The following is a 27401-nucleotide window of genomic DNA, read 5'->3' on the forward strand; positions in this document are numbered from 1 at the left end:
GCTTTATATCTCACAATTCTGACTTTATATCACAATTATGGCTTTATATCTCACAATTATGGCTTTATATCTCACAATTCTGACTTTATATCTCACAATTATGGCTTTATATCACACAATTCTGACTTTATATCTCACTATTATGGCTTTATATCTCACAATTATGGCTTTATATCTCACAATTATGGCTTTATATCTCACAATTATGGCTTTATATCACAATTATGGCTTTATATCTCACAATTCTGACTTTATATCACAATTATGGCTTTATATCTCACAATTATGGCTTTATATCTCACAATTATGGCTTTATATCACAATTATGGCTTTATATCTCACAATTCTGACTTTATATCTCACAATTATGGCTTTATATCTCACAATTATGGCTTTATATCTCACAATTATGGCTTTATATCACAATTATGGCTTTATATCTCACAATTCTGACTTTATATCACAATTATGGCTTTATGTCTCACAATTATGGCTTTATATCTCACAATTATGGCTTTATATCTCACAATTATGGCTTTATATCACAATTATGGCTTTATATCTCACAATTCTGACTTTATATCACAATTATGGCTTTATATCTCACAATTATGGCTTTATATCTCACAATTCTGACTTTATATCTCACAATTATGGCTTTATATCTCACAATTATGGCTTTATATCTCACAATTCTGACTTTATATCTCACAATTATGGCTTTATATCTCACAATTCTGACTTTATATCTCACAATTATGGCTTTATATCTCACAATTCTGACTTTATATCTCACAATTATGGCTTTATATCTCACAATCCTGACTTTATATCTCACAATCCTGACTTTATATCTCACAATTCTGACCTTATATCTCACAATCCTGACTTTATATCTCACAATCCTGACTTTATATCTCACAATTCTGACTTTATATCTCACAATTATGGCTTTATATCTCACAATCCTGACTTTATATCTCACAATTCTGACTTTATATCTCACAATTCTGACTTTATATCTCACAATTCTGACTTTATATCTCACAATTCTGACTTTATATCACTCAATTCTGACTTTATATCTCACAATTCTGGCTTTATATCTCACAATTCTGACTTTATATCTCACAATTCTGACTTTATATCTCACAATTCTGACTTTATATCTCACAATTCTGACTTTATATCTCACAATTCTGACTTTATATCACACAATTCTGACTTTATATCACACAATTCTGACTTTATATCACACAATTCTGACTTTATATCTCACAATTCTGACTTTATATCACACAATCCTGACTTAAAATCTCACAATTCTGACTTTATATCTCACAATTCTGACTTTATATCTCACAATTCTGACTTTATATCTCTCAATTCTGACTTTATATCTCACAATTCTGACTTTATATCTCACAATTCTGACTTTATATCTCACAATTCTGATTTTATATCTCACAATTCTGACTATATATCTCTCAATTCTGACTTTATATCTCACAATCCTGACTTAAAATCTCACAATTCTGACTTTATATCTCACAATTCTGATTTTTTATCTCACAATTCTGACTTTATATCTCACAATCCTGACTTTATATCTCTCAATTCTGACTTTATATCTTACAATTCTGGCTTTATATCTCACAGTTCTGACTTTATAACTTGTACTGATCCCAGAATATTCATAACTTCAGCAAATGTATGTCTGTCATAATTTACTGTTCTATTGGAGCTACATTTAATGTCAAATATAGCAAAACAATGGCAGCCAACAACACATTGGTGGCCCTGATAACAAAACCAGATACTGCGCCTGTAAATGGAATGAATGAGGATTTGCGAGAGGGGGCGGAGTGGTAGGGTGGGCGACTAATTAGCCTTTTTTGTGTCTTAGCTGGGCGTGCATTGTGTACAGCATGAGGGTTTTCTGGCCAACATATTACACAGGGATTAAATAAGGAAACGGGGGGCTCCAGTGGACAATATTAAAGCCCCGCACGCAACTATGCCATTGTGGAGATGCTGTTTAATCTGTCAGACCACCACGCAGGCAGGCGGACAGAGGAATAGTGTTGGGGAAAGGGGCTTTTTACCAATAAAGGAATGAATTTTATCTCAGCAAGACTGAGCTGGACCGTGTCAATCAAAATATCCCCCACCCCATACCATCAATATTGGCACTTGCATCAGAAATAGTGAGAAACAGCCTGTGCAATTACAAGCAGACAAACAAAAGCTACGTTCATTTATTCCATGCAACTGGCATCCATATTTTGTATTATAATTATGTGGGTCTATAGATTCAAATGGATGTGTTTGCACATTTAATAACATTGGAGGGACGTGAATGACAGTGTGGTGTTGATAATGAAGGGAAATTATTAAACACATTATATAATCTGATTTTAAGATTGTGATTTTCTTTCTTGCGTGCTCTTTCTCGCAGTTAATTTCACAGTGTGAAAATACACAGCTGCCTCCCAGTTCGCAACGAAAACCGAATTTCTTATCAGCCTATTTGCATTGCCATTGTTCTCATGCAACAAACGGGCTGTGTGATAAAAATCCACAAAGCCGCTGCATCACAGTAACTTCATAAGATGGATCAAGACAGTGTAAAGGCTATAGAACAAAAAAAGCATGCTCGACTTTTCTCTGGTAATTGGCACACACAAAACATTTTTTGTCAGCGGCACTGTAAATGCCTCGCTCCGCACTCTTCAATTAGACACGCTTAGATAGGTGACAGCAATTCAATCAAACAATTAGCAGTCATTTAATGCTCATTAACAGAGAAGCGTTTGTCTCATTTGATGTGGCTACACACTATTTCCAAAGAAAAACACTGTTGGATTAATGCCGTGTGCAGATTACTGCTCAATACCAACATGAGCACCTGTTGAACATTGAACTTTTATTCTGTTTTTCCCTTCAGAACATTCATGTGAAAAACGTAGACTTCCTACATGAAAGTCAGCGTTTTACATCTGTTTTGTAATTTTCTGTTGTCTATCTGTCTGTCTGTCTCTAAGTAAGTGATCGGTCCGTCCGTCCGTCCGTCCATCTATTTATATACCATCCATCCGTCCATCTATCTACAGTCTGTCAGTCTGTCCATCTATCTATCTATAGTCTCTCCATCCATCCATCCATCTGTCTATACGTCTATACTTCGTCCGTCCGCCTGTCCATCTGTCCATCTATGTACAGTTTTTCCGTCTGTCTATCTATCTACAGTCTGTCCATCTATAAGCAATCTGTCTTTCCATCCATCTATCTATGGTTCATACGTCCCTCCGCCCGTCCATCTGTCTATCTATCTGCAGCCCGTCCATCTATCTACAGTCTGTCCATCTGTCCATCTTTTAACAGTCCGTCTGTCCATCTATCTACGGTCTGTCCGTCTATAAATGCTCCATCCGTCTATCTATCTACCGTCCATATGTCCGTCCGTCCGTCCGCCCGCCTGCCCGTCTGTCTATATATCTACAGTCTGTCCATCCGTCCGTCTTTCTATGAGCCGTTCATCTATCTACCATCCGTCCGTCTACCCGTCCATCTATCTACAGTCTGCCCATATATAAACAATCTGTCTGTCCATCCATCGATCTACTGTGCGTATGTCCGTCCGCCTGTCCGTCTGTCTATCTATGTGCAGCCCATCCATCTATCTACGGTCTGTCCATCCGTCCATCTTTCTATGGTCCGTTCATCTATGTACCGTTCCGTCCGTTTGTCTGTCTACCATCCATCCGTCCGTTCACCTGTCCATCTATCTACGGTCTGTTCGTCTGTCCAGCTATCTACAGCCCATCTGTCCACCCATCCGTCTAGTGTCTGTCCATCCATCCATCTGTAAACAGTCTGTCTGTCCATCTATCCATCCGCCTTTCTGTCCATCCATCCATCTGTAAACAGTCTGTCTGTCCATCTATCCATCCGCCTTTCTGTCCATCCATCCATCTGTAAACAGTCTGTCTGTTCATCTATCCATCCGCCTTTCTGTCCATCCATCCATCTGTAAACTGTCTGTCTGTTCATCTATCAATCTGCCTTTCTGTCCATCCATCCATCTGTAAACAGTCTGTCTGTCTGTTCATCTATCCATCCGCCTTTCTGTCCATCCATCCATCTGTAAACAGTCTGTCTGTCCATCTATCTATCCGCCTTTCTGTCCATCCATCCATCTGTAAACAGTCTGTCTGTCCATCTATCCATCCGCCTTTCTGTCCATCCATCCATCTGTAAACAGTCTGTCTGTCCATCTATCCATCCGCCTTTCTGTCCATCCATCCATCTGTAAACAGTCTGTCTGTTCATCTATCCATCCGCCTTTCTGTCCATCCATCCATCTGTAAACAGTCTGTCTGTCTGTCCATCTATCCATCCGCCTTTCTGTCCATCCATCCATCTGTAAACAGTCTGTCTGTTCATCTATCCATCCGCCTTTCTGTCCATCCATCCATCTGTAAACAGTCTGTCTGTCTGTCCATCTATCCATCCGCCTTTCTGTCCATCCATCCATCTGTAAACAGTCTGTCTGTCTGTTCATCTATCCATCCGCCTTTCTGTCCATCCATCCATCTGTAAACAGTCTGTCTGTCTGTCCATCTATCCATCCGCCTTTCTGTCCATCCATCTATCTGTGGGCCCGTCCATCTGTCCATAGACTGGGGTTGGAAAAAGTACCAAATTGAAAATCTTTTTCTTTTCTCTTTTTCTCTTTTTCTCTTTTTTTTTAATTTTTTTTGCAAAATAGGAGGTTTTTTCATTATTGGTCTTACACTTTTGGACTTTGTCCCAAAAAAAAAAAAAAAAGTGGTCTAATATCATGGCAAGATATAATAAAGGCAGTTTAAATCAACTGAGTGACTAGTTTTGCTAAGCCTATTGCACCAGAAATGGAGATAAATGCTCTTCACGCTCTTTGCCGACTGGGGCGGCATCTAATCATGGACTTGCTTTGCTACATAGCTTACGCACATCCGTAGCGGCTAAAATTAATGCCAGCCCGTGAAGTTTTTAATATCTGTGCTGAGGTCCCTTTCTTCCACCAGGATTTGTTAACGTGGTGCCATGTTTCATTTCTGCCTATTAGTGCATGTGAGAGACGTTTAAGAACATAATTAAAGTGGGACGCCCCTGTGGGAGCGTTCAGGTAGATTAAATGACTTCATTAGCTTTACGCTACAGCAAGTGTGCGATGTAGCCACTGGACAGAAGCAGTGGTCCGAGATACAGGGTGTCCCTGCTGGGAGTCGACTGTCAAAGTTCGAACAGGGCGTGTAGATGAATCTCATTAGCAAGAGTTTCAATGGCTGAGCAAAATATTACTGACTGGTGTTTGGACTAGTTTAACTGGTTTTAAGGTGGCGAGGTCATGTTTGTAAATGAGAAGTGGTCCTCAAACAAGTTTACCTGGATAAATAAAAGTTCAAATTTAATCCCGCTGTTGCCAGTTAGCCGGTTAGTCTGATTTAATGGTTTTCTGTCAATGATTGTGAAAGAGTTAAACACATTGAAGTAGTCTGAAAAAGTAATTTCTAGTAAGACATATCTATGCCAGGCTCGAAAATATATATTTTTTTACAGTGCAGACTTTCAGCTCATCTAGCAGAAAGGATGTTAAAGCTGCAGAAATACCCCTTAAAGGAAGTTATGACTAATCATTTGAATTCTGTTGAATCATTTATTCGCTTCTTTTTCCATATCGAGGGGCAGCCGAGCCTATCTGCGCAATCACTGGGATTCTCCTAGTCAATAAAGTCACCGGCCGCATTTCTCCTTCTACTGTTAATGACTCTTCAAGGTCGCCCTCAATTTAGACAAGTTGGTCTCCATCTATCAAGCACTTAGAAAACAGGCACCACTTTTCTTGAGTAAATTGATCTGATAGCAATTACCCTCCTGCGCTTGAAAAGTTTAAGATGAGATCTTTGGAGGACACAGTCTAACCACAACTACAGACAATAAGATTAAGGGCCAAAATAGAAAACAGAAGCAAAATTGGATGCACGTCCAAACAGACCCGCACACACATATATCTATATGTATATTAATGCGAGTATTTGAGAGTAAACTAGATACTAGACTCCCCTGCCCTTGTTCCTATAGCTACACAGTGTAGTTAATATCAGATTGCGAGCCACAAACAATTAACTCCTTACGGCCCTCTTATATATCCATTAAAAGCCTCCCTCTGGGATAAACAGACATTTTTACACATGGCCGGTTTCGAATTAGGCTGCTTTCTTCAGGCCAACGCAAGCTATTTTCACAAATTAAGATATGCTTGTGTCAAAGGTATATGGTTATTTTGTGCATAGGGGGGTTGTGTTTGTGGGCTCTATAACTCATCCACTACTTCTTCTTTTAGCCTTGGGAGCAATTAAAGGAATAGTTCAATAAAAGTTTTGTCCTCATTTATCCCCTTATTATTTCCTTTTTTAATCCGTGAAAGACGAAAGCAGATGTTATGTAGAATGTCCTTGCTGCTGTTTTCCATAAAATAGTATTGTGATTTATATTGTCAGCTTAAAAACATAAAGCCATGTCATAATGATGTTATTACTGATAATCAATGTTTTATTTGACTAATGTGCAGCAATATAGCAGGTAGCATGTATTTGTTTACAATGAAATGCAATCAGTGTTATTTCAGTATTACTGACATATTGTAGTTTTTAAACTTTTAGCATCATATTTGGTCACATGATGACATGCAAGAACCACTCATATCAAACCTGGCACGACCCACAGTGTGTAGGTGCGATGTCGCAATTACCGCAATTATGTCATTTCAACTTGTGTTCACGCTCTTGTAATTACAGCTTGTAAGAGGGGTATTGTCTGAGAGCTCATACTTGTAACATGTGACCGCTGCTTATTCATTGATAGTGGTGCCATAGAAATTCATAATTCACATTCTGAGGATGTGAGTGACTGCGAAGGTACGCCACGTGTTGTCATCTTGAGACTACAGTAATTATGACATGGCGTGAATGCACCATATAATGATGCCATTTCTGCACAATATATTTTGCTCCTTCCGCTCATGTGTGTGTGGTAGGGCTGGGTATCGATTCAGATGTTCCAATACGATTCGATTTCGATTCACAAGCCCTCAAATCGATTCGATTTCGATTCTCGATTCGATTTCGATTCGATTTTGGATTCCCGATTCAACTCAAATGAATATAGATTTAATACAAATACTATAGGTATCTATAAAAAAGAATAGTGAACATAAATGGGTAATTAAAAAGAAATGAAGAGCCACAAACCTGTATATTAAACTTTTTATTTTAGGTACACCTGAGTACATTAAAACAGAACGCATCTCTATATTTCAAATCCATACAATTGTTAAATACAATTTTGATGCAACTTTATTCTAAAAAAAAATATCTGAGAAGTATTTTATGGATGTTTGATATTTTTATTCAAAAAAATAAAAAGGATATTGGATGATTTTTTTTGCTGCTTTTTTTGCTGCTTGTCATGTGTGCATTTACTTTTCATACACGAGAAACGCGTTCATTATATTTTACAGTTAATGGAATGGATAATTCCTTGACACAAGTAGTTGCCGTGGTAACGGACAACAATACCTTAACATGCTGACTTAAGTTGACTGTGGACTAACTATTATTTGAGGAAATCTGTTTATAAGCTATTAGGGTTTGAACTATTGATCCTGCGCTGTATATGGACTATAATTTCAATATGTCGATAATGGCTAATGTATGTGCTTAAGTGACTGCTCAAGTTTGATTCTAATGCAAGGCAAGCATTCACATGTTTGCTCAGCTGTGTGTGTGTGTGTGTTGTCACATCAAATGGTTCCGCAGATTTTTAGTATTACTACAGCGTTTCACCTCAGCATTATAAAAGGCGCACTGGAAGCCTCCATTTAAACACTGAATGGATAAATGATGTGCGCCTCTTGCTCCTTTGTAAGATCACACAATGCTAATGGGTGACATTTAGTGGAAAAGACTAGTAATTAGATTTACGTTAATCTTATGTTCAATGTTAGCGGAAATAAATATGGAAAAAAATCGATTTGTGGCCTTTGAGAATCGATTCTTAATAGACCAGATTTTAAAAAACGATTAATCGAAAAACCGATTTTTTTGCCCAGCCCTAGTATGTGGGGTAACGCAACGCTGTTTTATCATATTAGATACTTTTGAGTGTGTTGAAAATTATGTTATAATGTTACTCTGTGCGTTCGTGCAGCGTTTACTACGAGACACTTGTTCACACTGCAGTGAGCTAGATCAAATTAGGCATGGTAAAACATGGTACTCAAGGGAATATCAAGAAAACGAGATTTAAACAATAAGACTAACTGTGTTGAGCTGTATAACAATGATTCGTTTTCTGTCTATAAATGTATCCAGACAGTTCTCTTGTCTAATAAAGCACATCATATATTAAAGTGTCTTTGATGTTTCCATGGTTTCTACAAAATAAAAAAATCGAGGGCTTATTTCTCTGGATTTAAAATTTCTTGGTAACATTTGGGATAATGTAAGTACACGTTGACAAAATATATAAGACATTTTAAAACAGCACTAGGTAACTTTTGCTCTCGGGGTCCCCTACAGTTGGGGAAAAATATTGTCCTCTACTATTGTCGTAAACTCTGTCATCCTACATCAGGGGATGCGCATTTGTTGACATGACAACCATGATAGCCCTGAACTAGTGATGAGCGGGTCGTCTCATAACCCGCGGACCCCGTATGTCTATTTAATGGTCGCGGGTGCAGAGCGGGTGGTAAAAATATATACAGTGGTGCGGGGGCGGGCCAAATAATTTCCTAAAAGCGGCCCGCGGGTTGGAAAAAAGCCGACCTGCGCATCACTAACAGTACCCTGAACACTGTTCACATGCAGGTGTTCTTCTGGCGTCGCGTCTGAAATGTCTTCATCCCAGGTACAGTCAGTGGCATATATTTCAGCATCTCATATGGATATAATTTCATGGGTTTAATATTTTTCAAACGCCAAATGATTGCGATGCTCACGTTTACAAGCCAGCGTCATTAAAGTAGCCTAGTCTATCTATATTGATTACCGTTTTACAGAATCTATAATACTTCAATTCAATGTTTGAGTGGTAGGTAAATACCATAGCAAGCATGACAGCCGAGTCAGCATCGGTCGGGCACGCCTCCTTCAGCTCACACCAAAGGGCAAATGCTGGCCCAATGCTGATCCTCGTCCTGCCACTTTCTCGTTTCCTCTTATTGCTTTCCTCCAACAAAACCTTTGCTTTCTTATTTTTCTGTGCTGCTTTGGACATGACTATAACATCCCACAAACAAACGATAGTTGGGCTCGCACGTCCGAATGTAAGGAAGTGTGGGTGTTGGTGGAAGTGACGTATATGGTGTAAAGCAGTCGAATTTTGTAGTTCTTTTTGTTCTCGGGTTACTACCCGAAACCCGAAGTTTAAAAGTAGCATTAAAAACAATACAGACCCCATCAGGCTATGGCAGACGTGTCATTCAACCTATTGTAAGTCGATGTATCATCACAAGAGTCTTGAAAATATATTATGAAGGTTGAAAAGTTTCTTTAATCTTTTTAAAATATTTTTTGCCAGTGTAAATCACTATTTACTTGTTTTAAAAAAAGGAACTCTGACATTCTGCCTAACATAAAAAACAAACAAAAAAATTCACAGAAGAACCAAATAAAATATGTTGTCGGAATGACACAAGGGCGAGTTCATGGATGAAAAATGCTCATTATGTGTGCACTGTTCCTTTAAATCTACAGAGGAGGCAGTGAGTAACATTTAGCAAAACCGACCGCAGACGTTATTATGACTGAAGAGTAAGTCTAATGTGCAGGTAAATCCTTGTATTGTAATGCAAAATATGATCCACGCTGTTTGAAATCAAAGACCTGTCTATTTAATGACTATCAAAAGGTCATGTCTGTGTTCGCTGTTATTGTACTCTCGGTTCAGCTTGAATTTCATGCATGAATTGGCATTTTGATAGTCAGAGCCGAAGCTTGAAGGCCCAAACGTTTGCGAGCAATTCATCTTCTCCCCTTCTTATCCGTCCCTATTTCTTTATTTATTTTTACCCTCTGGTTGTTCGATCTTGAGACTCGTTCCCATGTGGTTTGAGGGCATTAGGTCTTATCGTGGCCGTGCGGCTTCGTGATCTGGACGGTGCCAGTCATGCTCGGTATCGCTGCTGCTGGGATTTTTGCCTGGGGATGGATTGGCCTGCTCCAAATGTCACTAACCTTGATTAATGTCACCCCTAAAAGTGCTGTCGCAAAAAGAAAAGGAAAAAAATTGCAAAAGCTTTTGCTTTATGATTCAAGAGAAATAATACAGTAGGTGACAGACTGGTGCAACCTGTGGAAAATCTCTGCCTTTTGATAATTAAAAGAGAATGTGCATCACAATATAAAGCTTCCTCCTCATCCACCCAGAAGGAAACTACAAAAAACATGTCTTTCAGAAATCGCCTTCAGAGTAAAGAGCTCCAGAGAGAATTGATTTTTAATGATAACGTTCAGGCAGTTCTTGAACTGAGCTTGAGCTGATTTGCCTCAGATGAATGTCTCTTGCCTTAGATATGAGGTGCAATGAATTAGATTCATGCTCAAGTTTTTGAAATAAATTCAATGATGTGTTTGCACGAGTATGTACGCTATCATTCAAAGTTTGGGGTCAGTAATAGTTTTATTAAGCAAAGATGCACTGAATTGACTGTTAAGAGATGTTTAATTTTACAGAAGATTTAAATAAATGATGTTAAACTCAACAGCTCAACATTGATAATGATCAGAAATGTTTCTTGATCATCAAATCATCATATTTGAAGGATCATGTGACACTGAAGTAATTATGCTAAAATACCGCTTTGATTACAGGAATAAATTACATTTTACAATATATTCAAATAGAAAACAAAATCTACATTTCACCGTATTGGTGTTTTTACTGTATGTCTGATCAAAAAAGCGCAGCCTTGATATGCATAAACTCAACATTTAGAATGATAATATTTATCAGTAACACGATTTACTTGCATTTTATTTTGTGAATGTATAAAAATCTGTCTGATTGGGACATAGAACACTTAATGTAAGGAATTTTAAAGGTGGTGACATCTTTAGGAAGTGAATGAGTTAAAAGACATTTATAATTATAATCTGTGTTTATAGATATAGTCATTAATTTTAGTGTGCCATCTCTAAGGAGAAAAGGAATGGAAAAAACTTGAAAAGTGGGTGATCACTGTTGTACTCATTAACATATCTCCACCCACTTTTACAAGTTTATTCCCGTTCATTATTATTTAGTTAAGTCATTTAGATAAGTCTTCAGGTATAGGAGCAGAAACAGTGTTTAATTAGTCAAAATAGGATCAGAAACTACATTATGACGCTTTTTATGCAAGGGTAAACCGTCCTATACTCGATCCGCTCCGAGCTGGATTCGAACCAGGGTCTCTGGCGTAAGAGGGAGCACGCTAACAAGGACGCTAAAGGCCGCAGCTTTTAGCATTTCTATACACTAAACATTACAACATACATTACACTCAGCACCCCAAACCTCACCACCACCGGGTCAAAGCACCAAATGTAACCGGTACTACTTGACCTGTTAAGAGTGGGATTCTAACCGGCCATGCAGCCGCTAACTTTAGGTTGAGGTTTACATACACAGCTCTTACTGGCTTATGTCCGTTACACAAGAAACTTTGGCTAATATAATAATGGAGTCATTGGACCTAAAACAATGGTGTGTTCAAGTAGTTCATAATTATGAGTATGGAAGTCTTGTTTACAACGTCATGTGCATTCAAGTCACTTTTGATAAAGCAAGATGGCGGTTTGTTTCGTGTGGCCGCACATTCAGACTGATGGCAGAAAGTCTGGACTCCTTAGCAGCTTTCACTGGCCAAGGACCGCCCAGAGGCCGTCTGACTGACATATAAAGCAACCAATCACACTCCATTCTGTTACCCGTCATGTTTAGGGTTGTGAATCCGTAACGCCGTTGTTCCTACAATAACAGGCCGGTGTGTAAATCTCTTGAACATATATTAAAGAGTCTAAGCCGCAAACTTTACTTATAGCACATAATTAGTTGTAAACACAGCAGCTTGCTACTTCCGTGAGAAGGCAGACCGTTTAGCAACGCGACACACACATCTCCCGTAAATCCTGTAGAATTCAACCAGTCAGGTGACAACTTTGAAACTCCTGAAGTGTTTCCAGTTTTGTGTGCCATATGCATAAGACATTCAGCCAACGGTCCATGGGCGTCATCTGAAAGTAGATAGCGGTGTCTACCTTCTCTTAATTAACTACACACACACACACACACACACACATGTTTGTTTTTGTGAATTGTGGGGACATTCCATAGGCGTAATGGGTTTTATACTGTACAAACCGTATTGTCTATCCCCTTACACTGCCCCTATCCCTAAACCTACCCATCACAGGAAACATTCTGCATTTTTACTTTTTCAAAAAAACTCCTCCTGTATGATTTATAAGCATTTTGAAAAGTGGGGACATGGGGTAATGTCCTGATATGTCACCATTTTCTGTAATACCTGTGTCACACACATGTTATTATACACATTTTTGTCCTGATATGTCACAAAAACAAGCACACACACACACACACACACACACACACACACACACACATGTTGGTCTATGTGGTTTACAGGGACTCTCCATAGGCGTAATGGTTTTTATACTGTACAAACCGTATTTTCTATCCCCTTACACTGCCCCTGCCCCTAAACCTACCCATCACAGGAAACATTCTGCATTTTTACTTTCTCAAAAAAACATCATTGAGTATGTTTTTAAGGCCATTTGAATTATGAGGAGATTTGATATGTCCTCATAAACCACATTTATAGTGTAATACCAGTGTAATACCCATGTAGTTATACAAATTTGTGTCCTCATAAATCACATAAACAGGCTCTCTCTCACACACACACACACACACACACACACACACACACACACACACACACACACACACACACACACACACACACACACACACACACACACACACACACACACACACAAAACCTGGCAATATCACTGCTAAAAACCTAAAAGTATTGTGGTATTCCACCACGTTTCTCAGTGACATGCCCCCAAGCTTAAAGAAAATCCTGAGCTTTCCACTCATATTTGTCTGGATGTTTATGTGCGTTCAACACGTGAATACAATCTATCCGACATGACTTAAGTGCACCATAACAATGCACTTTTGTTTGGCCATTTAGGGATTTAGCCATTATGTCATGTTAAAACAACAAAGCAGAAATGCTTGCGTTGTATATTGCTGGCAGAATGGGAACATCTGTTGGGTTTTTATGACTCTCACAGGAAACAATCATTACAGTAAAAGTACACACACCTTCAAAATGGTACAGCGCTGTACTGTATGTGTGGCTGGTCCAAATCTAGAGCAGGACGGTGCATACCAGGTGAACGACACACTAACGTGAGTGTGCCGGATGTGTCCGGAGCCTGAGCAATCAGTAAACCCTTTTAGTGGAGAGGGGGACATTTCCAGCACGTGTGTTTGGAGGAGCTGTGATGGAGTGCCCCATTTCCAGCTATGATTTCACTGACAGAATCATACATCACTCAGACAATCCTCCCAGCTCATTAGCAGCTGTTGTTAGGCTCCCATAAGAGTTCTGAAGGTGTTTGTGAGTATGAAGAGTGTTTCCGTCTGTGTTTTTGTGAGTATTGCAGACTCGGAATGAATTTATTTTCTCAAATTAAACTTCTGCCATTTTTTTTCTTATGCTAATGTCGCTTTTTGTGATCCAGAATGCCATGATGACAGATTTTTTTAAAGGTCGTAAGGTCAAATATTTGACCTGTTAACACTACATTTGGAAATTTCAGAAATACAATTAGGCAGAATATTTTGGATAGCATCACATACATTGAATATTTAACCAAAAGGTTTATTTGAAAACATCTATTATTATTATTATTATTATTATTATTATTATTATTATTAATAATAATAATAATAATAATAATAATAATAATAATAATGTATGTATTATTATTATGTTTAATAATTAAGAAAATGTTATTTTGGCCAAAATATTTAATTTATTTGTTTAAATCAAATTTCAGTAGTGTAACTGTATACATTTATTAGCAAATTATATTATATTATATTATATTATATATTATATTATATTATATTATATTATATTATATTATATTATATTATATTATATTATATTATATTATATTAATTATATTATATTATATTATATTAATATTTTTCTACTTATTTTAAAATGTATTTTATTATTATTAAAAATCATCAAGATAAGTAATTATATTATTTTTAGTAATAAAATAAATTTGTATTTGTATTATAGCCCAATTTTTGTAATTATTTAAGTTTTATATATTATATTATATTATATTATATTATATTATATTATATTAATGTTATACTCATTTTAAAATATATTTTATTATTTATTTTTGTAATGAAATAACATTTTATTATATTGTATTTATTATATTATATTAATCAAATAATATTATACTATATTAATTCTTATATGAATTATATTAATAATATTTTTCTACTTATTTTGAAATAAATGTTATTATTAAAATAATAATAATAATAATAATACAAGTATTTATTTTGTATTTTTTTGTATTTTATCCCAAAAAAATGTATATGGGTAACTTTTCAATGCACTTCAACTATAACACATCTTCTATTACATTACATCACATTATATTAAAATAAATTATCCAATACTTCTCCATCAATATTTTATTTATGAAATGTATGGAATCCCTCTGACATGGCTTGCAACACTTACCTTGGTAAGACATAGTAATAAAACATTTTAATTTGTGCCGATGCTTGAATCACTTTGTTGCGTTACAACACCTTGCACACGTCTGTTCATGAAAAACATCTCGGTGGATATTCTTTTCAACCATATTTATTTAACTATCTACACAAAGAGTAAAAATCAAGGTCAGCATGCAATGGCTGTAAATATTCATTAAAATTCATTGTAATGCAAATATGGCTGCAAGAAAAGCTGCGCTCTGACAGGTGCTGACAAACCAAACAGTGTGCCAATATGCAAAAACAGAAGAACACTGCAGCCCTAATGTAGTGTGTGTGTAAACACCCCGGGATACACCCCGGGATAAAGCACCGGAGTCTCTCTCATCCCTCTTATCAGCTTTAAAAAGAGACTTACTAAGTAGCAAGAGTCTTAAAAGCGAGATTTCAGCCCAAATAGAAAAGGTCACCAAAGTTCATCATGATTAGTTTATGTCTGTCTGTGTGTATGTTAAATGTATGCTTCTGATTGTGTTGCCGGGGGTAGTCTGTCAAAAACTTCAAAGCGTAAAGACGTCACTGTATTCGATGAGCGTATGTTTATCGTGACCTGCTTTTCAACTCAGGAGCTTTTTTAAAAAAAACATCAAGGGAGGGAAGGATTAATCGGATCAAGCCAAAAGAGAAAACAGACAAGGATAAATACTGCAAGAAGGAATACTTTTTGGACTCCCTGGGGTTTCTGTCGGTGGAGATACAGATCTTGCTATCACTCTATGTTAATTCTCAATTCTTTTTCCCCCCTTAAGCTCAGATTCCTCACACATGTACTTGTTGTCTTCACTTGAACATTCTTTTTGCAAATTCTGAACCACTACACTTGAGAGTGACAGTTTCAGATTACTCGTTCACAACTTCTTGTTATTCATTTTGTTTGAATAATGTTCAGTGTCAACAGTAATGTGATTCATTCTAAGTAAAACAGGATATTCAGTGAGAATCGTGGCAAAAAAGCCGTTTTTTAATGTTTTTGTATTTCCTGTTAGCGTGTGAGGTGGGTTTCTACAAGCCAGTGGCTGGAGATCAGCTCTGTGGGAAATGTCCCCTCCACAGTCACTCTGAGACACGAGCGGCTCTAACCTGCCCGTGTGATGCCAACTTCTATCGTTCATCTACGGATCCACCGGCTTCTCCCTGTACAAGTGAGTCAAACCAAAACTTGAGTCAAACCAAAACACATCTCATACAGTTATGTATTATTCACAATAGAATATAGATAACATATCAAATGTTGAATGTGAGACATTTTGAAATGTTTTCATTAGAGCTACACATTCCCAAAAAGTCGGGACAGGTAGCAATAAGAGACTGGAAAAGTTAAATGTAAAAAAAAAACATTAAAAAAGTTGAATAGAGGACCAATTTGCAACTTATTAGGTCAATTGGCAACATGATAAAAAGAGCCTCTCAGAGTGGCAGTGTCTCTCAGAAGTCAAGATGGGCAGAGGATCACCAATTCCCCCAATGCTGCAGCAAAAAATAGTGGAGCAATATCAAAAATTTATTTCTCAGAGAAAAATTGCATAGAGTTTGAAGTTATCATCATCTATAGTGCATAATAGCATCCAAAGATTCAGAGAATCTGGAACAATCTCTGTGCGTAAGGGTCAAGGCCGGAAAACCATTCTGAATGCCAGTGATCTTCAGCCCTTAGACGGCACTGCAGCACATACAGGAATACTACTCTAATGGAAATCACAACATGGGCTCAGGAATATTTCCAGAAAACATCGTCGGTGAACACAATCCACTGTGCCATTCAGCGGTGCTGGCTAGAACTCTATAGGTCAAAAAGGAAGCCATATCTAAACATGATCCAGAAGCGCAGGTGTTTTCTCTGGGCCAAGGCTCATTTAAAATGGAAAAAGTAGAAAACTGTTCTGTGGTCAGAATCACAATTTGGGGTTCTTTTTGGAAAACTGGGACGCCATGTTATCTAGACTAAAGAGGACAAGGACAACAAAGCATGCATCTTTGATGGTATGGGGTTGCATGAGTGTGTGTGGCATGGGCAGCTTACACATCTGAAAAGGCACCGTCAATGCTAAAAAGTTAAATCCAAGTTCTAGAACAACATATGCTCCCATTCAGACATCATCTCTTTCAGGGAAGACCTTGCATTTTCCAACATGACAATGCCAGAGCAAACTGCATCAGTTACATCATCACTGCTGCATAGAAGAAGGATCCGGGCACTGAAATGGCCAGCCTGCTGTCCAGATCTTTCACCCATAGAAAACATTTGGCTCATCATAAAGAGGAAGATGCCACAAAGAAGACCCCAGACAGTTGAGCAACTAGAAGCCTATTTTAGACAAGAATGGGAAAACATTCCTATTCCTAAACTTGAGCAACTTTTCTCCTCAGTCCCCAGACGTTTGCAGACTGTTATAAAAAGAAGAGGGGATGATACATTGTCTTGTCCCAACTTTTTTGAGATGTGTTGATGCCATGAAATTTAAAATCAGCTGATTTTTCCCTTAAAATTATTCATTTTCATCTATGTTGTATTCTGAATCAAATATTGAAATGTGAAACTTCCACATCATTGCATTCTGTTTTTATTCACAATTTGTACAGTGTCCCAACTTTTTTGGAATCGGGTTTGTAATTTGAATCAAGTTTTTTAGATACAATGGCCCCGAAAAGGATTTGAAAAAAGGATTAATACGTATGACTGTCAATGAGTAAGATATAAATGTTAAGTGTAATTTTCAATGCTAAAGGATCTTTTCTTTTAATTGTATAATTTTTAACGTCTGTCTTATAAATAGCTGGTGTTTTGGTGATTTTTGGTGGATGTATGATGTCCAAGCTGATCAAATTATTCATATATTATAAAATATTTATACAATAAATATATTATATGATATATTATTATATTCTCTCTCTCTCTCTCTCTCTCTCTCTCTCTCTCTCTCTCTATATATATATATATATATATATATATATATATATATATATATATATATATATATATATATATATATATGAAATAGAATAAATACAAATATTATTTTATATTATTAATTTTTAATTGTTTTGTTTTATTTTTTTAAGCCTAAAATGTTTTGCTAGAAAAGTGTGCATGTGCGATTTTGCTTTTCTTTGTTTTTAACAAATTTAGTTCTAATTTAATGATTAATTTTGATGATGATTATTATCATTTATATATTTATCTAATTTAATTATTGGTATATTTTTAAGTTGTGCCCTAAGTCTCCAAAAAATGTAGGAATAAAAATGTAACTTGTTTTGAACATGGTTTTGAACTTTTAATGAGTTGAAAAATCGTAAGACGAGATTACTTGTTGAACCAGGGTCGTGTGGTTACTGAAGTGCAAATTCAATCATTCTTTTTTGATCGGCTAGCCTGATAACCACCAATTCCCTGAACCTCTCTAATTAACCTATAATTAACAACTGTCTAACTTCACCCTCCCCGCAGGACCTCCGTCAGCTCCAGTAAACATCATCTCATCTGTGAACGGCACCTCGGTCAGTCTGGAGTGGAGTTCGCCTCTGGACACAGGAGGCCGCAGTGATGTCATCTATGACGTCCTTTGCCAGAAGTGTGACAAAGACGGGACGCAGTGTGAGGACTGTCGGGTGGGTGCGAGTGGAAGTAATGGGGTGGGGAACGTCAATGGGGGAGTTGCAGACACTAATGGAGCTGTCGGTGGGACAGCTGGAGGAGGAGGGCCCTTGAATGGGGCCGTGGTGGCCCGGACAGGAGCGGCGCCGGTGCGCTTTATCCCTCAGCAGACGGGACTTACAGAACCATGGGTGACGGTGCTGAATCTCGCTGCTCACGCTAACTACACCTTCCGTATTGTCGCGCTGAATGGAGTCACACACTTGAGCAACGAACTTCCACAGTCTGTGATGGTCAATATCACCACAAACCAGGCAGGTAGGAGACACTGTTGGGTCATTCAATTTTGATTGTATTAATTATTCATGTAATTCTTAAAACAATTGAAAATCCAGGTCTTACTAGCCTAAGGGAGTGCAACTAGTTGACCGGTCCATGATTTGTTTTGAAACATGGTCAACCTCAGCAAAAGTGGTCTAACTAGGTTGGAATTAATCCCACTCATCAACCACCTAAACTAGTTTGAACCAGTTTAGACAATATAGTCTGTCAGTCCTCACTATGTTGATCGCAGCCAAACCAGCTAGGGATTTAACTAAGCAACTAGTTTTGAAAATCTTATTTATGGTTGTCTGCCACCCCCTAACCAGACTCAGCCAAATCAGCTTGAAATTTAACTGATCAAGTACATAATCTAGTTTGAAATAGCTAATGACCATAAATGATCAGATTGAACCAGCTAATGACCATAATTGACCAGTTGTACACAGTTTAGACAATATAGTCTAGCAGTCTTCACTATGTTGATTGCATCCAAACCAGTTAGTAATTGAACTTAGAAAGCAACCATCTCCATTAGCTTGAACCAGCTAATGACCATGAATGACTAGTTTTGAAAATCTTAGTAAAGGTCTTAGTATCACCACTAACCAGTGGTGATCAGAAAATTTTAGTATCACCACTAACCAGGTTAACCTCGGCCAAATCAGCGACTAAATGAATTGATCAAGTACCTAAACTAATTTGAACAAGCTAATGACCATGAATGACCCGTTCTGAACAGCTTAGTTAAGGTGATATACCAGCCCAAACCAGCTTGATCTTGACTAAACCAGCTACTAATTCAACTGATCAAGCACCTAAATTAGTTTGAACCAGCTAATTACCATAAATGACCAGTTTTGAATAGGCTTGGTCAAGGTGGTCTAAAAGTCCCAATTAGGTTGACCTCTGCTCCATCAGCTAGCTTGTCTAGCTGATCAACCACCTAAACTAGTTTGATCCAGCTTATGACTATAAATGGTCAATTTTGAACTGCTTAGTCAAGGTGGTCTTCCAGCCCTTACCACACAGCAAAAAACATGTTGGGAGATTTATCACCACGGGTGTTAAAATTATCACTTTCCGGGTGAACATACAGGTCCGTCTTTGCTAGTGTTAAAACAACACTGACGAAAGTGTTCGTTATACAAACACTGTGTTAGTGTTTCTTTTTAGTCACTCAAGGTGTTGAGAAATGTATTACTCATAAGTGTACATTTAACACTTTATGGTGATTAATCTCACACACCCAGTGTATTTAATGTTTATTTAATGTAAATACTTAAATACTAAAATGGCACTGTGAATGAAATTTAAAACAATTTATATATATTATTTTATTTTTTCCCCAAAAAAATCAAGTGACTACAAATTTATTTGAATATTTATTGAAATTGTAATATATCAATTCCATTACATTTGGCAGACACTTTTATCCAATGCGACTTACACTGCATTCAATACCATTTTTAATAAATAAAAAAAAAAACATTTTTGTCAGTTCTTGCTTTCGCTGGGAATCGCTACAGTAAAGCCATTGTTGTCACACATACAATTGAATAAAACAATTTCTTGTTATACTCCAATGCTAAAATATCTTACCATGATAAATCTCTACTGCGTTTCAAACAAGATTAAACAAAGAAACATTCCTCAAGTAATGTTTTAATTGAAAATACAAAAATTCAACATTGTATATATTAAATCAACCTTAATGTTAAAAAAACTGTCTGGTTTGTAATTCATTCTGATAAAAAATACTATTCCTTTATAAATTAATACATTTACATTTGGCAGATGATTTTATCCAAAGACACTTACATTGCATTCAATGTACGCATTTTTACATTTTGTCAGTTCTTGCTTTCCCAATTCATCGATCCCACGATCTTGGCGTTGATAGCGCTCCTCAAAATGATCCAAACACATATATCGTTCCTGTTAAAGAGACAAATTTGGTTAAAACAAACACATTAAAAAAATCTAAGATATAAAGTTTCAAACATCTTCAATCAACAAGCAGAGATACTTACATAGCCTGTCTTCCTTTCAGGATCGTTTAGGTTTGTAGAGTAATAATGCCAAGGGCATACATAGATTGTGGCCTTAAGTGGTTTCCTTCTGCAATAATAAACAATATTCCATGAAACAAAAATCCTCCAAAGCAGAAAGCAAACTAAAAGACTCAAAATAATCAGGTCACTTTGTGTTTTACTTCAGGTTATCTTTATACCAACACATAGCAAGAAAATGTTATATTCAAAACATAAGCACTACTGTTACAGATTTACAATACTACAACTAGAAAAGGCTAGAACTAAGTTGTACAGAAAAAATCGCGTATGGAAGGGCACTAATGCATGTCTGCTCAACTAATACAAAATAAGACGAAAAATGTCAAATAGTATGAGTGTGCAATGTCGTGGAATGTATACGCCAAAACTCATTTCGGCGTGCATATGATATGCACTTTATGGCGTATATATGACACGCTCTCTTGGGTAGGTTTAGGGTAGTGGGGTGGGGGGTTCGTATGTATAATACGCCATAAATTGCGTATCATATGCACGCAAAAAACAGCGTATCATATGCACGCCAAAATGAGTTTTGGCGTATACATTCCACGACATTGCACACTCGTACTCGATCTTGAGTTTCTATATGACTGAAGCAGTTCATGAAGAAAAGCGTGTCCTACGATGTTTTCGACATTTTGGAGCGCTGTACAGAATGGTCGGCGTATGTTCAAAGTACAACGAGAAGATTGCTAGAACACAGAGCATTTCACTCGCAAAATGTTGCAGGCCGATCAGTATGCGCAGCGCCGACAATGATGGACCGTGCTATCCGTGGGTGCTCGGCCAGGGATCGAGCCCCGGCGTCACACAAGAAAAAAAAAATTAAGAGCATTTAATTCATTCGATTAACGTCTGCTTTCTCATTTGAATGACATTTCAAAACACCAGAATTAACTCGTAGTTACGGGGTGAAAGATATAAACGGTCTTATAAAGGTTGGAAGCCCTAAAGATACTTAACGTTATGCCAAATGAGAAGAAATAACTATCCAAGTCCAGTGAGTTAAAATGACACATAATGTTAATGCTGCTACATTATTACAAAATTAATACAACGAAATTAAGTCACTTACGTAAATCTCGTCCTCCATTAACGAATTTAGTGTGTTAGTGGGGGTTATTCAGTTATGTTAAACTGAATGGCGGATCAAAAGCGCGCTAAATTTAAACTGAGGTAAAAAAAAAAAAAACGCTAAGAGTTAAGTCATCCACATCGGCTACGTTACTCATTATACAAGCTCATTAATAAATCACAAGTTGATAAGATAATAATACTATACTATACCTTGTCCTTGTAACCGTTGTGTGTGCAGGGAAATCCATAAAGATGGAGAGACCGAAGGATGAGCTGGGAAATTTAAAATGCTCTGCACATGCGCAGATGTTGATTGTTAACACCCAAAGGAAACACGTGCTTTATCACCCAAAGGAAACACTGTGCTTTAACACTAAACAAGTGATAAAGCATATAATATTTGTAAATTAACACCAGATTTTATCACTAGATGCCCAACACCAGGTTTTTATCCCTCAGTAATTTGCTGTGGCAGGATGAGCATTGTGCCACCAGCTAGTAGTCTAGCTGTTGGAACACTTAAAATAGTAAAAAACTAAACAAAAAAACATCAAGGGATTGTTAATGACCTCCTTCAAACACTTTAGGCCATGGGTTCGAAACCTAGGTGGTTGATCAGCTGGTCTAGCTTGCTGATAGAACAGGGGTCAACCTGGTTATGGCTGGTAGACCCCATTTTTTAATCCAGCGGTGCAAAACTCAGTTCCTGGAGGACTTGGATCAGGTGTATTTAGGGTTGAAGCTAATTTCTGCAGGGCTGTGGCCCTCTAAGAACAACATTTTGCAGCCCTGGTTTAGACAATGTGGTATACCAGGTTGATCCCCGTTCCATCAACATGCTAGTAAAGCAGATCAACCACCTAAGCTAGTTCCAAACAGCTGACTATAAATGACCAGGTTTGAACAGCTTAGTTATAGTAGTCTTCCAGCCCTTACCAGGCTAACCTAAGCTAACCAGCTAGTTGACTATTTGATCAATCACCTAATCTAGCGTAAACCAGCTAATATACATAAACAGTTAGAAGCATGAACAGTTAGAAGCCATCTAAAGCTGGTATTATCTGGATTTTCCAGCAGCACTTATAATGTAAACTGTATTGCTTCTCATATCTTTAAAATGATTGCTTTAAAATGAATGTGTTGTCTTACTAAAGTGACCATCATGTCCTTATTTTCACAGCTCCATCTCAAGTCATGGCCGTCCGACAAGAAAATGCCAGTCAGAACAGTGTCATTCTGTTCTGGCACGAACCAGCGCAGCCCAACGGAGTTATATTAGAATATGACATTAAATATTATGAAAAGGTAATTTCTTCTTCAGAGCGAATACACTCTGAGTCCTAAAGGAGTGATATTTATTCATTAACCGAGAAGGTCTTGTCGACTATATAAATGGCTTGATGGCGAGCCCTATTTAATGAAGGGTCACATTTTATAGACTAGCCTGGAGTCAAATATCTCAATTTAACCACTCAGTTTATTGGCAGCTCAGGCTAATTGAAAGGAAATTACCAACCAATAGCGCTCTCATACTGATATGGCGAGTTTATTTAAAGTGACATTGAAGGCAAACACAGCGAGCGCCGCCAAACACTGGAGGGAAGTTAATTGTCGCATGAGCCGGGAGCTTTGCTGCCTAATGGCGCAAAAGAGAAATCAGCTGTGACAGAGAATTAGTATACAGTGCCTAGTCAACAATGCCACTATGTAAATATGATTTACGTGCAATCCCGTTTGCCAAGCCGCTGTCCGTGTGTTGATTCCTGGGGAATGGTGCTTAACAAAGACCATGCAGTGGTTTTTGATGGCTATACGGCGGTGGCGGTCTCCTCAGGGGACAGAGGAGCATCAAAGGCTCTTTAACAAAGCGTAATGCTTCGGTGGGGCAGAGTTCACGGACACAGTGGGGTGAAGCGGGGAATGCTAACAGATTAGTGAGCACTTCAGTTTAATCGGTCCAATCCTCCAGCTCGGGTCTCAAAACAAGATCTGTCAGGTGCTGGTGTGAATTGTCCACTCTTGTCTTTATGGATTGTAATTACATAAATGTAATAGACCTTAAATAGACTTTTTTTTTAATATAACAAAATTTTCACAGGACAATGAACAGCAAAGTTATGCTACACTGAAATCAAAGAACACCAGCGCCAAAGTGTCAGGTCTGAAGCCCGGCACGAGCTACATCTTCCAGATTCGAGCCAGAACCTCGGCTGGCTGTGGGCGATTCAGCCAGTCAGTGGAGATACAGACCGGAAAAGCAAGTGAGTGTTAAATAATTACTAGTGCACAGACATGAATGATATTCAAATCGTGCAGCTTGTCGAGGAGAGACGTGCCATTTTTTCCCCAAGCATTTGGACTGAACCAGAGCCTGCCGTTCTCATAGCAGGTGAAATCTTGAAAGAAGACTTTGATTTTAATTCATTTTATTTTAATAAATATTTGTATTGATATCTGTCAGTGAGAACAAAACAGGGACAGCTGTGAAGATATGCATTTTAAATAAAACTCTTTTTATGTTTACATTTTTATGTTAATAATTAATTTATGTATTAATATATAAACATATATTAAGTTAACTATACTAGTATACATATACTTAACTATATTAGTTAAGATGAGTGATTTTATTATTATGCCATAAGTTTGCTAAAATAAAGAGAAAATCAAATGAAATGGTAAATTTAATCTCTTCATTCAGCATGGACATAGTTATAATGTTTATTTGTTTTGTACATATTTGATTTTTTTTTTACAATTAATTAGTGTATAATAAATACATTTTAATTAATTAATTACATTTTAAATTGGAATATATATATATATATATATATATATATATATATATATATATATATATATATATATATATATATATTTATTTTTATTTTTATTTTTTTTACTATATATGTATATAATGTTTTATTTATATATATATATATATATATATATATATATATATATATATATATATATATATATATATATATATATATATATATATATATATATATATAGTTAAATTAATATAGTCAGAAAAGTAAGTTTTAATAGTCAAAATTTGTGTTTGGATTGTGTTTGGATAGGAACATTTTAGTGTCTCCCTTTAAAATGTTACATTTTCTACATTTCTTAATTCAGTGTCCAAATATGGCATCTCCAATGATTTGTCATTGAATGACCATGTTCTTCACAGGCAGCAAAAATGATCTGAAAAATATACATTTACATCTTATGTTTTCTGTTTATATATTCATGACGCACCTCACACTGCTGTATCTTGTGAAGCGTATTGTTCTGATGTGTACACAATCATGCCATTTCTAGTCGAACGTCCCCTGCAGTGACGAAACTGGTGATGGTTCAGAGGGTTTAATGATGCGTTAGTGTTGATATTCGGCTTCTGTGTTTCTTCACCAGCTCCGCTGCGAAATACCAACATGACGATTATCTGGATCTGCATGGCTTCGGTAACGGGACTGGTGACATTTCTGGCCGTTGTCATCTGCAGAAAACGGCAAGAGGAGTACTTTGAATTGTCTGCATTCATTTTCCCTGCTTTATTCTGTAACATATGTTAAAGGGATAGTTCATCTAAAAATATATTCTGTCATCATTTACCCTTTTACCCTCATGTCATTTCAAACCTGTATGACTTTCTCTATTCTGTCTGTGACTGAATCATAATTCAGACCTGCTTTGTGAACTGGAGCAAATGATTCATTGAAAATAATTGAATTAAAAGAATGATTCATTCACAAATCGGACATCTCTAGTGAACACAACAAAGAGAATTGGGTGGATGTTTAGATTTTCTGTGAAATTTTACTATTGTGCATCTTCATAAATCACACAGGATTAGAACGACATGAGAGTAAATGAGGAAGAATTGTCATTTTTGGGTGAATTAATTTAGAGATTGTTCATGTCAGCTTCCCATCCTGAATGATCCCACTCAAACACCTCAATGACTCTTATCTGTGAAAGAGTTTCACAGGACTATACTGTATATATTTAGTTACATTTACACCCTGAAATACATATCTTAAGGCCAGCTCAGACCAAGAATGAGAACTAAAGATATCTATAATGATAACAATATTAGTTGGATGATATCACTCTGTTTATTTTAAGGCTGTGTGTCCATCAAAGCGTTTTTTCACGTGGCTGGCAGGCGTATCCAATTGTTTTCAGTGGGAGCACTGTGTTTTCAGAATGCCATGAGCGTTTTTATCATCCGTCGAGAGTTGAAGGATGTTCAACTTTGAGTAAAACGTAGCGCTCCTCACTGTCAATTTTTACCCAGCCGTCCAATCAGAGTGGAGGAGGGGCGGGACGAATACAACACAGACCAACCACCGCATTCTGCTTGTACAATGTCAACAGATGAAAACAACAAGCATAATAATGGAACAAAATCATCTAAAACAAGAGCCAGAGCAAATACTTTACATTGTATCGGGATTTTTTTTATAAAGAATCAATACATAAACAAACTGTATATCTGTGAAATTAGATACTAGTAACACTTCTGTGGCTATTCTGTATCATAACAAGCAAAGAGTTAGAGCCTAGCAAATCAAATTTTCAGCGAGTATCGTCTAGCAACTCTCCATAGACTTGTGAGCTGGAAAAACAAACAAAAAAATTGCTCAGGCCAATCACATCAAGTATAAAGTCGGCAGGTGGGCTTAACATAATAAGGCAGAGTTGCGGAAGTTCAGCGTGCTACTACTAAACCAAGGAAGCTGGCGAACGGCATCTTTCGAATCGGCTTTGGCCGCGACTCTGGAAGACTTGGAGTTAAGCTTTACTTTGAGACAAGAACAAAGAACGGCTCTGAAATCATTCTTAAGAAGGGAAGATGCGTTTGGAGTTTTGTTGACCGGATACTGCGAACGTTTAATTGTCAACTAGCTCCGCTTCACGTTGCTCTGGTTGGTTGTAGCGCTATCCAATCGCGTGCAGATGGAGTTTGAAAGACAACCGTTTATCCCACCCCTCGGATTGAGCTGTCAATGGTGAGTTTCCAGACCAAACATCTTGATGTGGGTCTGGCTTGTCAGGCTAGCAAAGAGTCTCAACTGAAAAAAACTGCCAAAATGCTCTCAAGCGTACACAGCGAGGCGTTTTCGGCTGAGCACCTAGCGTTTTCAGCTGGATAAAAACGCTTTGGTGGACACATGGCCTAAGCAAGTGCTGCAGCTTTAAATGCTTGAGCTTTTTAAAGAAGGATGGATTCTGATTGGCTGTCAATGTTTTCATTGTTCATCAGCTGGAAAAAAAATAATTCTGAAAGTGATTCCAATTATATCGTTTTTCTCTGCTTTGATAGTTGTGGTGTGAACTCTGTTATTTTATATTTAGAGTGATTTTTATCATGATAGTTATAG

At 37.1% G+C, this 27401-nt stretch overlaps 1 protein-coding gene across 3 annotated transcripts in view; it reads left to right on the forward strand.

Annotated features, from left to right (window-relative positions):
- Window positions 1–27401, forward strand: part of epha8 (eph receptor A8) — a 109179-nt gene that overhangs the window by 64521 nt on the left and 17257 nt on the right. The window contains exons 4-8 of one of the 3 annotated variants that reach the window (XM_067432269.1): window positions 15927–16082; window positions 18389–18853; window positions 23189–23313; window positions 24107–24269; window positions 25429–25546. In XM_067432269.1, the coding sequence (XP_067288370.1) occupies window positions 15927–16082; window positions 18389–18853; window positions 23189–23313; window positions 24107–24269; window positions 25429–25546 (1027 nt within the window). The remainder of the gene's footprint in view (window positions 1–15926; window positions 16083–18388; window positions 18854–23188; window positions 23314–24106; window positions 24270–25428; window positions 25547–27401) is intronic. The other 2 variants (XM_067432270.1, XM_067432271.1) reach the window with 2 other exon arrangements.

The sequence above is a fragment of the Pseudorasbora parva genome, chromosome 22 (assembly GCF_024679245.1).
Source record: "Pseudorasbora parva isolate DD20220531a chromosome 22, ASM2467924v1, whole genome shotgun sequence".
Lineage (NCBI taxonomy): Eukaryota > Metazoa > Chordata > Actinopteri > Cypriniformes > Gobionidae > Pseudorasbora > Pseudorasbora parva.